The 14,764-nt window shown below is 41.0% G+C and overlaps 1 protein-coding gene across 5 annotated transcripts in view; it reads right to left on the bottom strand.

Moving 5' to 3' along the window:
• The window catches only part of LOC136440551 (centrosomal protein of 112 kDa-like), a 92,420-nt gene that overhangs the window by 32,082 nt on the left and 45,574 nt on the right, over positions 1–14,764 (bottom strand). For all 5 annotated transcript variants that reach the window (XM_066436608.1, XM_066436609.1, XM_066436607.1 and 2 more), the window contains 3 exons: positions 10,869–11,082; positions 2,626–2,809; positions 833–925 (listed from right to left, as the gene is read on the bottom strand). In XM_066436608.1, the coding sequence (XP_066292705.1) occupies positions 833–925; positions 2,626–2,809; positions 10,869–11,082 (491 nt within the window). The remainder of the gene's footprint in view (positions 1–832; positions 926–2,625; positions 2,810–10,868; positions 11,083–14,764) is intronic.

Genomic DNA, 14,764 nt, shown 5'->3' with positions numbered 1-14,764 from the left:
AGCTTGCTGCTCTCAGACTGTTTAAGAGCATGCTCAAACCAGACAACCCTCTGCATGATCTGGTACGAGATGTTAGGTTGGAGGTCACTGGAAAGTCTTTAAGGAACTCTAGTGGAATCAGTGTCCCCTTAGCCAGGACCAACAGACTGTACAACTCATTCCTCCACCATACCATCCGTCTGTACAACAGACAATTGCAGACTGCGTCACAGTTGTTCTTGTGTTATTTTGTGTGTATCGATATGTTGTGTAAGATCAACGTAATTCAGAAGTGTATGTTTGTATGTGCTTCTGCGATCATGTTGGGTTAAACAAATTAAGATTTGAGATTTGAGATTAGAAGGACACCCAGAAGGGAGGAATTCCTACCATCATCATTCCTCCCATCATCATTCCTCCCTTCTGGGTGTCCTACAGAGTAGAGTAGAGTAGATGTGAAAAAGATTTGTATGCCAAGATTGCAATGTTATGAAACATTTTCTGTGAAAATGTAATCCTCCGCACAAAAATGGCAAATGTAAACTTTCAAAAGCATTTCTAAAAAATTGGACACATGCATATTAGTAAGAGATCAATGCGTCATACAGGTATCTTTTATACTTATATGGGTCAGTTTGGATTAGGCTATATGATGATAATATTAATGACCCACCTATCCCTCAGTGTATATGGTGTCATAATGCCTGGTCCTGTGCTATAACCTCCGAATAAAACCACAGAGTAAGCAAACGGTGGTTATAGTACATGACCAGGCGTTATGACACCATGTACACCGAGGGGCGGGTCATTAACCCTTAATTGTGTACTACATGTAGTTGATAAAGTTCTTTACCTGGGACTTCATGTCTGCATACACCTGGTTGGAGTTTCTCTCCACTTGTCTCTTAAAGTCCTCCAAGGCTTTATCAGCCTGCTGGGTCTGGAACTGGACAACACCATAAATTTTATACGTTAACCTGAAAATTACATTAACCTGAAAATTAAGATATGTTTTCAAATTTCTGAAAATCAGCCAAGCTTTAAGCATTGAACGCAAGACTTCGCATATCTGGATATATTCAGCCTCAGGGTAGATTATGCTGAAGATATTTGCGTTCATACCAGGGTTCGTCAAATCCAGCTCGGCCTAATCCTGTCAAAAATGAGATCCAGAATCATACCTACAGGGACTGTACAATAGTAAGTGGGGGAAAAGCCAGTTGTCAGGGGGAGAGCCAAGGAGAAACAATTGGCTCACCCCTGAGGCATTGCCAAAAAGGGGGCTAGTAAATTTTTTGTGGCTTGGAGGGAGGACCATGGAAAAATTTGTGGTTCCTTCAGAACCTTCAAATGTCTAAAATTGGGCACTTAGAAAACCCAATTAGTTTCCCACTAGAGAATTGCAGTCAGTCAGTTGAGGACATCCATAAGCCTGCTGGATGATGGCATGCCCTTTTCCGTAAAGCGTTATGCGCTACTTTAATTCTCCGTTTATCGTAGTCGGCCTGCTTTAATTCAACGTTAAGCGTTGTCGATATATCAATTGTGAAACGCTACTGGTCGTTTGGATTCTACGTAGTGCATTATTCATCATCCTGAATTCAACGCTAAGCTTTACTGAGTGATTCCTCGTTACACAGGAAATAGCGTTTCAGCGGGTCCCCCCGGACCCCCCCCTAGGATCATCGTGGCTCTGCCGAGAAATATGTCGGGAGGGGGCCAAAAAAAATTCAAGCTGAAACACTTCTGTATATTTTCACTCTACCAGCAAAGTTTTCCCCTCAAAATTCAGGAAATTTCAGGGATCAAGATTGTTAAACTTTCCCCAAGCCTCCGTCAAAATATTGTCAGGAGAGAGTGCCCCCCCCCCAAGACTCAAGCTGAAACTTTTCCGTATTTTTTCACAAACACCACCAACAACTTAAGCTGTGTCACGATGTTATGAATGTATTTTTCAAATCTTTGTATCTTAATATGTATACATTATTATCAAATTTGTATCTCATGTTTAGTGCTATCAAAATATACTTATTCATACTTTCGATATATATTTTCAATCTGATTCATCAAAATATTTTCAGTGCATATCGACGTTCTTGCAAGCAACATTGTGGATCATTCTGGATAGTCTGTTGTGTTTAGATTTTCTTGTAATTCTTACATGTACCTAACGGCAGGAATCAAGAGCTGGAAATATGATCTTGGAAAGTTGGATGTTTTGATGTTCAATAACATCATTATAAGGTTGTCTGCAAATGTCTGGGTTCATTGACTGATTCTATCATTATTGACAATTTTGTATTTTGGTGAACAATTAGAAAATACATGCAGAATAATGTAGTCGAACCTTGTTCGCTACAGCTTATGTATTTGGTCAAGCACACCAGGTCACCCCTACTCTTCTTGATAAGTGTGTTGGGTTTTTTCAAGTGCAGAGGTTTGACACTTGAGTCTTTATTGCCTCTAGCTCCCTCATAAACAGAGGCGTTACCTTACATAACCGTCCAACATGACGAATGCAATCCCTTTAATAAATAATATAATCAAACTGAAGGCTTGTGGATCACGGATAACTAGCCGAGGGCTAACTGTTACATGTACCTTAACCTGTAAAATTCTCTACAGAATCGTAGTTGACAATTCTACCTTTTGTATTTCAGCCATTTTCTGAATCTGTTCGTCCTTGTCTTTGAAGGACTCCTCCAGTTTGCGTATTTTCTTCAAGGCGTCGGCCTTCTCCTGCTCCAGTTCGGAGTGTAGTGCCCGGACCTTCTTTTCGTGAAGATTCTCCTTGTGCATCTTGTCCTGTTGGTGTACTGCTTCCAATTCCCTATAAAACATCATAAGCCGCACACAAATTAATTTGTTGGTTCCCAGATTTTTTCAGAAAAAATATGGATCGAGCGACATGGAAAAAAATTTGGCAAAATCTTAAAGAATAATATGATGTCATTTCCATATCTTTTTGCCTTTTCTCCAGTAGTAACAGATACAATGTGTCGCACTTTACCAGTATGTTGTATGCAGAAAGAAATCATACAGTTTGAGAAGCTAAATTGTCAACAATAATAAAAGTAAAAACTGTTGTGAGAAAGCTCAGATAATGTTCATGAAAATTGCCACAGTTCAGGGATGTCATGTTTCAAGGCAAGGGGCTTGTAGTAAAGTTCTCCCACTTTCTCCTGTGTCCTGCATTCTCCTATATTCTTCCACTTTCTCCAATATTCTCCTGCAGAATATAGGAGAATGCTTGACAGAGCAGTAGAACACAGGACAAAGCAGGAAATTGTAGAAGAAAGCGGGAGAATATAGCAGAATATAGGAGAACGCAGGAGACAGTAGAACACAGGTGAAAGCGGGAGATTGTAGAAGTAAGCAGGAGAATGTAGAAGTAAGCAAGAGAACATAGCAGAATATAGGAGAGTAAGGGAGAAAGCGGGAGAATACAGAAGAAAGTATAAAATATAGGAGAAAACGGGACAATATAGGAGAAAGCCGGAGAATACAGCAGAAAGCAGGAGTATATAGGAGAAAGCTGGGGAATATTAATAAGATATAAGGTTGTAATTTTCTTTTCCCTTTTTTTGTTTTAAACTATTGTGTCCAGAAATCAAACAGAATAATAAGCCTTGGAAATATGAATTAGTTCTTTGCGGCAGATCGGAAAAGTTTTTATTGTCAAAGTGTTTCCAACATATATGGAATGACAATTCAATATGCAATACACACATCTACAAAGCGTTCTAAAAAGACACTGACATGACTTAGTAGATACTCAGACATTTCGAACAAAAAGAATTTCATAGAATGACAAATCCATATGTAATGCATTTCACCCATCTACAAAGCTGACATGTTTTCAACTTAGTAGATACTCTAGATACCTCAGAAAATCTAAGAAACCACGATCCTTCCATTGAATTTACTAAAATTAGATTCATCAAATAAAAGAGGTCTCTCCAATGAGTCTTTAACTGCAAAGTAATTCCTTTCCTTGAGTTCAAATGATACTGAAAGTTTAACAAGTTTAAAAAGAAAGGGATAAAGTTTCTGTCAGATAATCTTCCAAAACGTTCATTAGAACATCCAGCTGATGATATAACTACCGGTATCATCGTGTTGGTGGCCAATTGTTGATTTCATAGAACAGGTGCATACCATGGAATATCTTTCTTTGAGTTTGAATCTTTTAAGGGATTAGGAATATATAGAAACACACACACTATCATAAAACTACAAAAATCTAAGAGTCTAACCAAACAAACCTCTTATCATAATGCATATCATTTGAAACTACTGTATTGTAAAGTACTACAATAGCCTGGGCGACAACCGCTTTATCTTAAGTTCGCTCCAGGCCAAAACTTTGGTGATGACGCTGTCAATTTAACTGGCGCCACACGCAGGGTTTACGCACAAATAAGTGTTTTGGGAGCTTTATACTACAGATTCTGGGGGAAAATAGCGTTCCATGGTCAAGGATTCTGCAGTAAGTGGCGAAAGTGACGGCGTGCAAGTGGAACAACAAGTCCACGTTGTCCCAGAGGGCGACTTAGACATTTGGCGTTACTGTATTTTCTCGATTAAAGTACGCACTTTTAAAACTTTTCAAAATCCAAAAAGTGTCTCGGGCCATCGCCAAAGCAGGGGTGCGTAATTTATTTGAGGTCACTGTCCGGACAAATCAGAGCAGAACCTCAAACCAGCCAGAACACGGACGAGGGGAGCTTCCAGTAACACCGATTCATCCATAAAACGTTTAGATAATGTTGACGTATAAAAATAAAGTTGAACTTCAATAAACATCAGCGTTTCATTTGTGTATTATTGATATTAACACGAAAAATAGATACGTTCCGTACTACACTACCGGTACAAGTCATCGTACTTAGCACCCGGCGCACAGAGTCATACCGCAGGGATGGTTCAGGACCCAGCCGATCCCAGTGCCCAAGGACCCCGAAAAGATTCACCGGCAACGTAAGTTTATTGGAAGAAGATTTATGAACGGTAAGATTTAAAATATACGCAAATTCAGTTGATGTTTAGTTTATTTAAAATGAATAATTATTTGTTCAAACCTTTATATAATACCACCGTTAAATGTCACGGACTGCGAAGCTATTTACCCTCTGTATAGCGTCCTAGGTATTTTCAATATCTTTCCAAGAGTACAGAAGGCACCGCTGTAATCGACGAAGATTGTTGAAGCGACATGGAAGCTACGCCAGCACAACAAGTCCCGCCAATGAGCGTTCAATCCTGGCCACGATATCCACATCTTGTTTCCAATATCCAATCCCTTGTGTGAAGAAATAGCGTAGAAGATTATTAAAAACTCCGGTTACTAGTTGTATCGCGGCATTAAAATTGTTTCAACAGTTTGCACAAATATCGCTAATTTATCATACAGAAAAAAACTTTCCCACGGCAAGTTCTGACGGCTTGTGGAAAAACAACACGTAGATCACGCCCTCAATACAGAACAGAGGCTGCCGCCGTCCATCATTATGTTAGCAACCGCCAGTCCATAGCAACCGTCTGCAAGCCCGGCGCTGTCCCTGGCTGTTTTGAAAAGTGCGCGTGACGTTTTCATAAATTTACCATATTTAGATGGCCGGGCTAGGCTTGAATCACGTGCGTGATCGTAGTATTCCTATATGTCAATGTCAGCAGGTAAACAAAAAACGTCCTGAACTAGCCGCTCGCTGCTCTTTATACAGTTTACTGAGCGTCCCCGCAGCGCTTGTAGGGCACCTGCTAATGTTTGGCGGGTCGCAAAAAGCGGCTTTTCTTTATTTTTACAAAACATGTGCGGTCTCACGTATACATCAATCGTTTCCAATGTGCTTTGTATTGAGAAAATACGCCGACCTCGCAACCCGGAAGCTAGTTCATACTCACAGGCCGTACGTTTTCTCCGTTAGTTTCACAAACTAACTTGAGTATTTCAACCAACCATTACATGCTGTTTTGTATATCGTGCGTGTCAATTTCATGGAACCTTTCAACACTATATTACATAATGTTTTTACAATTTCAGGCAGAAATTAACGTCATATCGGATCTCCTTCATGTAGCTTACGTCTTTCAATTCAAATTGACTTCTGGAATAGCAAGTGCGCTACGAAATATGAAAGTTTGTACACTTCTAAATAATGTAACACTAAATTTCTAAAATAATTGCGACCTTCACGGAGTGGGGAATGCGAGCACTGAGTAGCAGCTCAAGTCGGACAACATGTTACAAAGCTAGTTAAGAAGCCTGGTATCCAGCATGTGCGTTTTGAACATAATTTTTTGGAAAAGCGGGCCGTTGTTTCTCCGCCTACCGCGCGGGCGGAAAATTGCTGGACGTCTCACGAAACTTAATTCGTATCTCGTGGCCTGTTAAATAAATGACTGAAATCTATTTTAAAACAATGATTTGTGGTAGGAACTGCTGTCAAGACATATACTGGTCGGGACATTTCAACTGTGGTGTCGGCCCGGAGAAGGGGTGCGTACTTTATTCGGGGTTTTGCATTTTATCTTTTAGGACCGCAAATTTGCCCTGATCTTTGCCCGAATCAGGGGTGCCTACTTTAAATGGGGTGCATACTTTAATCGAGAAAATACGGTATTGGCTTCTTTTCTTTCTGTGCAATATTATCCATTGGGCTATCTGAGAGAGGACCCACATCATACTGCACGTACTTTAGTTTGATCATAAACAATTTGCCGGAAGTGTGATGGGCTTGATGTTGGCGTGAGGATGATTCCAGGCATGCCTTGAATGTTTGAGTACTGTTTACTTTTGTAATACATTTGCCAAAGAATACTAACAGAGCAACGTCCCCTATATCAAGATTGTAAATTCCGCTCTGACCAAAATGAAAATTTCTTTCTCTATCATTTGAAAGTACAATTATTGTATTCTATCTGCATGAGATGGGAAAGCCTTTTTCAAAATTATTCATTAACTCTTGAACAACCATGCAGTTCTCTTAATCGCTGTACTATAACAGATTCTTCGACCGATTCTGTCTTGTAAAATTTAGTGTCCTCTATTCTGGACCGCTTTCTCCTGCATTCTCCTACTGGCTGCTATAATTTCCTGCTTGCTGCTTAATATCCTGCTTTCTGCTATAAACTCCGGCTTTCTCCTGCACTCTCCTGCTTTCTCCTATATTCTCCTGCTTTCTCCTACATTCTTCTGCTTTCTCCTATATTTTCCAGCTTACTCCTGTATTCTCCTACCTTATCCTATATTCTCCTGCATTTTCCTATATGCTCCTGCTTTCTCCTATATTATCCTGCTTTCTCCTATATTTTCACACTTTCTCCTGTATTCTTCTTCTTTATCCTACCTGCATTTTCCTATATGCTCCTGCTTTCTCCTATATTCTCCTGCTTTCTCCTATATTTTCCAGCTTACTCCTGTATTCTCCTACTTTATCCTATATTCTCCTGCTTTCTCCTGTATTTTCCCGCTTTCTCCTGTATTATCCTACTTTATCCTATATTCTCCTGCATTTTCCTATATGCTCCTGCTTTCTCGTATTCTCCTGCTTTCTCCTATATTTTCCCGCTTTCTCCTGTATTCTCCTGCTTTCTCCTATATTCTCCTGCATTTTCCTATATGCTCCTGCTTTCTCCTATATTCTCCTGCATTTTCCTATATGCTCCTGCTTTCTCCTGTATTCTCCTACTTTATCCTATATTCTCCTGCATTTTCCTATATGCTCCTGCTTTCTCCTGTATTCTCCTACTTTATCCTATATTCTCCTGCATTTTCCTATATTCTCCTGCTTTCTCCTGTATTTTCCCGCTTTCTCCTGTATTATCCTACTTTATCCTATATTCTCCTGCATTTTCCTATATGCTCCTGCTTTCTCGTATTCTCCTGCTTTCTCCTATATTTTCCCGCTTTCTCCTGTATTCTCCTGCTTTATCCTATATTCTCCTGCATTTTCCTATATGCTCCTGCTTTCTCCTATATCCTCCTGCTTTCTCCTATATTTTCCCACTTTCTCCTGTATTCTCCTACTTTATCCTATATTCTCCTGCTTTCTCCTATATTTTCCTGCTTTCTCCTGTATTTTCCTACTTTATCCTATATTCTTCTGCATTTTCCTATATTCTCCTGCTTTCTCCTATATTCTCCTGCTTTCTCCTATATTTTCTCATATTCTCCTGTATTCTCCTACTTTATCCTATATTCTCCTGCATTTTCCTATATGCTCCTGCTTTCTCCTATATTCTCCTGCTTTCTCCTATATTTTCCCGCTTTCTCCTGTATTCTCCTACTTTAGCCTATATTCTCCTGCATTTTCCTATATGCTCCTGCTTTCTCCTAGAGATTCTCCTGCTTTCTCCTATATTTTCCCACTTTTTCCTCTATTCTCCTACTTTATCCTCTATTGTCCTACTTTATCCTATATTCTCCTGCATTTTCCTATTTGCTCCTGCTTTCTCCTATATTTTCCCGCTTTCTCCTATATTCCTGCTTTCTCCTACATTCACCCGCTTCTTCCTAATTCTCCTGCTTTCACCTATATACATGTACTTTATTTTATCCTAATATTCTACATTCTCCTATATTCTCCTGCTTTCTCCTTTAGTCTTTTATAGTTCTATACTTCTATATAGTCTCCCGCTATTCTGCTACATTGTTCTGCTTTCTCCTACATTCTCCCGCTTTTTCCTATATCCTCTCGGTTTCTCCTATATTCTCTCGGTTTGTCCTATATTCTCCCACTTCCTCCTGTATTCTCCTCCTTTATCCTATATTCTCCTGCATTCTTCTATATTCTCCTGCTTTCTCCTATAATCTCCCGCTTTTTCCTATATTCTCTCGGTTTCTCCCGCTTTCTTCTGCATTCTCCTAATAGATATTCTCCTGCTTTCTTCTATATTTTCCCGCTTTCCACTTTATTTTCCTGATTTCTCCTACATTCTCCCGCTTTTTCCTATATTCTACTGCTTTCTCTTATATTCTCTTTCTTTCTGTTATATACCCCCGCTTTCTCCAATATATCTAATTTGCAGTACAGACACACTACTTGCCAGGTACCATTAGGAAAGGTGAATACACCTGGATGTAAATCATGTTAACGAGGACTTCATTTGCCTAATCTAGGCAGGAACTTATATTTCCCTTCTGGTACATGCTACAGATGCCATATTAGAAGTGCATTTGCATAATTTATGCAGAAAGCTTTATTTCACTTACAGTCTATGGCTGTCATATTTGAGGTGTAGGTACCTTTAGGAAAGGTGAATACACCTGAATGTGAATTATGGTAATGAGGGCCTCCTTTGCATACTTTATGTAGAAACTTGTATTTCCCTTAAGGTAAATGCTACGGATCGATATATACCATTATGATATTGGAAGTGCAGGTTCGGAAAGGTGAATACACCTGAATGTGTGTTATGCTAATGAGGACCTAATTTACATAATTCATGCTGAAACTTCATTTCTCTTTTGTACAGTTGTAAATGCTATGAATGTCATATTGGAGGTGTAGGTACCTTTTGAAAAGGTGAACACAACGGAATGTAAATTATGCTAATGAGGACCTCATTTGCATGATTCATGCAAGATGGTTAATGGGAGGGGAATATCTTGCATTTTCTAAAAAATGTTCCCTTTCTAGTTTTTTCTTTAAATTGGGAAAAATAGGAGCAGTGAATCAGAGAACCAACAAATCCAATTGGTGTGGCCTTATGTACAAGTGTGATGGGATCACTAGCCTAAAGATAGACTTGATCTGGACCGCTGACCTCATGAGACAGCCAGGGATATACAGACGAAGCCACTTAATTGCACCTTGGATAAACGCACACTCCATTTAATTGCACCGAATCCCAAAATCCCAAACCGGTTCCCATGCATTCACTGCATTGTTAGTGACTCCGCATATCTGCACCGCACATTGTCACCAATGCCGGATAACTGCACCAAAATTTAAAAAAAATCCTTGACAAGTTAACTAGAAAGGTGCTCTAAAAATCGGTAAACATCGTACAAATGAGCCGGTACCTGCCGGTGTGAAGGCACAATACCGCCAATATGTTTAAAACTGTTTTAGTAACAAAAGAAGGCGGTCTCCATTGACAGCTATGTTGATAGGAATCGTATGGGAGGTCCCGGGCGGGTCACGGGGTGGGTCGGCATTTAGACACGCACGCCTACCAAAGGCGGCATTACGCTTTGGCAGACAGCATGCTGTACTCAATAAAGATTGGTCTCTACCTGTACACTGTCTAATTACTGTGAATGCATTCAAGTTCGCGGGAATTTGATTTCGCGTCGCGGCATCGCTATTGTCACATACTGCTGCAATAATTAAAAAACGGCGTCTTTACGTCACATTCAGTCGGAAACCAAACAGCGACTCGGCAATGGCTATAGACGCGTAGGTGGACATAGCAGTTGTAGAAACTTCCTGCATTCGCCGGAACGAGGTGTACGCGGGTTCGGCTCTGCTATAAGGAGAATGATCTGTCACTGATCATGATCAAACTGGAACTGTGAACTCAATATTTTGCTGGTTCTTTGAGGTATGGTAGCGCAAGAACTGTTACGTTAGCTACTAAGGTCAAGTAAGTATCGACTCTGGGGCGTTGTCCAGCCTGTGAAGAGAAAAAATCATGGTGGTGCGGCCCAGCTTGGCATTTCGCATAATTGCACCAGCCGGATAATTGCACCAAAACTGCTGACAAATGGGTGGTGCAGTTAAGCGGATTCTACTGTATAGGTCGAGACTGTCGGGAGATGCTGGCGATTTGCTTACAGGGATCAAAGTTGTGAAACTGAGTTCGCTGCATTCTGGGGCGGCCATTTCCTGACAACAGGATTGTTTAGTTAGTGTAGGCAAATAACATTTAATCCACTAGCTTACCTCATTTGTCTCTGCCTTTCATGTTCAGACTCCTGTAGGGACTGTTTCAGTTGTGAGACATGTGCCTCCAGGTCACCGATATGGTCATGTGCCTTGGCTGCAGCCAGAGTGTTCTCCTGCTTCAAGTACTCCACACTAGCCTCCGACTTGTTTCTCAGGGTCCGCAGCTCCTGTTCATGGTCTTCTTTAAGTCTTTCTGAGTTTCTCTCAAGTGCTGCGAGGGGGAAGAATCGCGTTCAAAAATCATTTCAACTTTCAAATTGATGCTTATATATAAATCATTATTTTGATGTCTGATAATATCTTAATCATAAATTTGAGTTTTGCTGCATTTTCAAAATGAATGAAATTAGATATTCAACCGCATTGGCTTTCATTTGTTTCTATTGGGACAACAGCAGACTGAAGCATATGCTACTTTCTAAAAGACTGCATTTCATGGACACAAAATCAACTAGAAAGGCCGTCATTTGCTTGCGAGCTAATACAGTATATTACACGCCCTCCCATGGACCATAAAAAAATTCCTTCTAACGCACATGCTCCTGCAAAAGCAGTTACATACTGACTACAATATTGGAAGTTAATTTTTTCAAATTGCAAGTAAAATTTTTGCCAACTTGCAATTTTGCATGTAACCAAAAAAAGTATTTCTATCCCTGCAGGGCTCGAAAAACAATTAAGCAACTTGCAATTTGCAAGTGATTTTCAAGATTTGCAAGCAAAAATAATAACCTCATATCTCCATGAACTATTCTGTTTATGCAAATGACTTATACATTTACATAATATCACCCTCGTTAAACCAGGACCCCATATCGCTCCACGTTACATCGCTCGCGAAAGGGGCCCTGGTAAAAAGTCCCTACAGTCATATGGTTATGACGACGTCACCTGCTTCCCCTCATCGGAAGCAGCACGCAAAGAACGCTGGGAAGCTATCAACCAATCAGGTTACGTGTTACATCGTTGCTTTGGTTACCCAAAACAAATGGCAGCCGATAGTTTTGCTTCAGCTCTGGAAGACTTGTTTGTATTAGAGTGGCTTCGTCAGCATCAGCAGTCCACCCTACAGACACTGCTTGATGGCAGGGACCTATTTCTAAGTGTAAGGACAGGCGGAGGGAAGAGCCTCTGTTATATGGGCTTCCCAGCAGCAGCGAAAGCCGAGCAAGCCCACCGATCTTGCCCGCGATTTCCATCTGGAGATGAGTTCGTCAGTCCGCTCTTGCCAAATAAGGCCAGCTCATTAATTATTCATGAGCAAGTGTCGGCGAGGTTGCCAGAACCATATGTGTAGGGACTTTTTACCAGGGCCCCTTTCGCGAGCGATGTAACGTGGAGCGATATGGGGTCCTGGTTTATCGCGAGCGTTGCATAATATATGCTTGGTCATAAACACCTTTATCTAACTTAATCATGTTGCAATATTAACAGTCCTATCATTTTCCACTTATCATCTCCAGGGTTTCTTTTAAACCGGGAAACAGAGGCGCTGCGCCCTCTTGCTCCCGGCCTGCGCCCTCTTGTCAAAATGACGATTTAACCCTACTTGCACTTGGGCCATGTTCCTACATGCTGCTGTACAACATGCAATCTTTCCCGAAAAAGATCTTTTCTCCGTGAAAATATCCCAGCACCACCACAAGACAATGTATTAGATCATAAAACATGTTATGATTAGTCCAAAATATTCTTATTGCGGCAGATACACCGTTAGACGGTGCTAAACAGGATCGAAATTGTGGCATTTCAGACCGAGGCGCCATCTTGGATACGTTGTTTGGTTCTCAGCTGCTCTCGCGAGATTTGATATAGGTTACATGCAAGGTCAGATGACCTAGATAGCGAGACTTCCCAAGAGTTTGTGACCTTTCACCCTCAGCTGCCGGGAACTTGGACAGACATGACAGAGAGATTACGAGCTGTTTTTGTTGACGCTTGAGCATCTAAAGATGTCATCCCGCGGCCAGAGAAGGAGATGACTTCTTTTTTTGCCACAAATTGGATAAAGATGGCTACCGTAGATCGTGTCAATCGCGGGATATGTTTCAGCTGAGGAATTCGGGTGTCCCAAAAGCTGAAAAGGACCCCGCTGTACATATCAGCGTCGCGGACCTGCCGCTAATGAAGACCAGGCATGCCAGGTGCTTGTTCAGATCATGAAGGGACAGACATATGCTTTTATGCATGCCAAAATGGAAAAGCAGAATGAGAAAAAGGCCATCAAGATGGCGGCTATGTGAGAGGACGTGAATGTAAGTGCTCCCACATTTAGGCATTTTAGCCACGTTTATGCCCACTGCCATCCAGTCTGTCTACAAGACTTTTGTACATTGACTTTGGTGTGCTGTATGCTTATGGGAAAAAGACATAGACGCTCAAGGGGCAGCAGCTCTGAGGAAAACAGTCCGACATCGCAAACCTGCCCCCCTCCCAAGACAAGAGCAAAGATGGCGTCCGGAGATGCCACTCTGACTTCGTTGCCTCCTGATCTACAGAAGCTGGCTCAGCTGATCTTTGCTCACACGAGGAAGCAACAGGAAGATACAGTAGGTCAATTTCAAACCATGGGAGAGAAACTTTCTGTGAAAATTGATGCGCTAGACGCGAAAATGTGCAGCCTGTCAGCGGAACTGACCGCGGTCCGCGAGCGAGTCGGCGCGGTGGAATCTTCAGCCGAGTTTCACGAAATAGAACTACAGAACCTACGGAAGTCTCTGGACAAGGAACGACGAGCCCGAGCGAGGACAGTCATCATGGCTGAGCGATATTCAAGAAAACCCGATGTCATCATCCGCGGTATTCCATTCCGGAAGGACGAGAACTGTACGCAGATACTCAAGGATTTTGTGACGATGGAACTACACCTGGAACTCAGGCCAATTGTGGCTGTTCATCGTCTTTCCAAGCCAACGACAACACGTCCAAACCCACCCCTGCTCGTCAGGTTCGTTAACTTTCACGACCGAGACAGAATTCTTTACGAGGGACGGAAACTACGTGGAAACAGTAAGGGTCTGGCTGTGTACGAACACCTCCCCCCTCCCCTTCAGTCCGCAAGGGCTAAGCTAGTCCCTGAGAGAGATGAGGTTTTCAAGAATAAGGGGAAAGCTTCAATTGTTGTACCGCCCAGATCCACCTTTGCCATTCTGCTTGTAGATGGAAAAGAGAAGAAGCGAATCGACGCAATAGATATACTTTTGAGCTCTGAAGATGCCTGTTGAACTTGAATTTTACTGGACAAACAAGTATATAAACGAGTGTATTGAGTGAACTTGGATTTATGTAAAGAAATTGAAATAAATTGCTGTTCTCGTGTTAACCTTTGTGTATCTCCCTTTAATACTAAGGTGGAATGAGAGACGAGATAAGATGGTAAATTTCTTTGCATAATATACAGGTGGTAGTAAATACCTGTCTGCCCAGAGAAGTTCTGGTGTTGATTTGTTATTTTTGATGTTGTTTTGCTGTCTTTAAAGCAGAGCGACATTTTTTTGACACTGGTATGGTGATTATATTAATTTGCTTTTTTTTATGTTAAACTTTACTCAGATTAATCTATTATAAGCCGAAAACTTTGTGGTGTAAGCTATTAGCTAAAGTGTAACGGGAGCCTTTGAGTTTTGTTAACTGTTTGTTCTGTTTACATGGATTTATTACTTATCATTTACTGTGTTTACCTGACTTTTGTATCAGGGTTGTTGATCTCTGTTGGATTTTCGTCATGTAACATGGATTTTCTTTTGTTATCTTTCATTTATCTGAACCAAGAATCAGTGCCATTGTGTTTTGTTAACGTTTATTCAGTTGACATTGAGTTGCATTTGTTATCTTTCATTTATCTGAACCAAGAATCAGTGAATTTGAGTTTTGTTAACGTTTATTCAGTTGAA

The sequence above is a fragment of the Branchiostoma lanceolatum genome, chromosome 8 (assembly GCF_035083965.1).
Source record: "Branchiostoma lanceolatum isolate klBraLanc5 chromosome 8, klBraLanc5.hap2, whole genome shotgun sequence".
Classification (NCBI taxonomy): domain Eukaryota; kingdom Metazoa; phylum Chordata; class Leptocardii; order Amphioxiformes; family Branchiostomatidae; genus Branchiostoma; species Branchiostoma lanceolatum.
The sequence above is the reverse complement of the archived record's forward strand: the minus strand, read 5'-3'. Positions and strand labels throughout refer to the sequence as shown.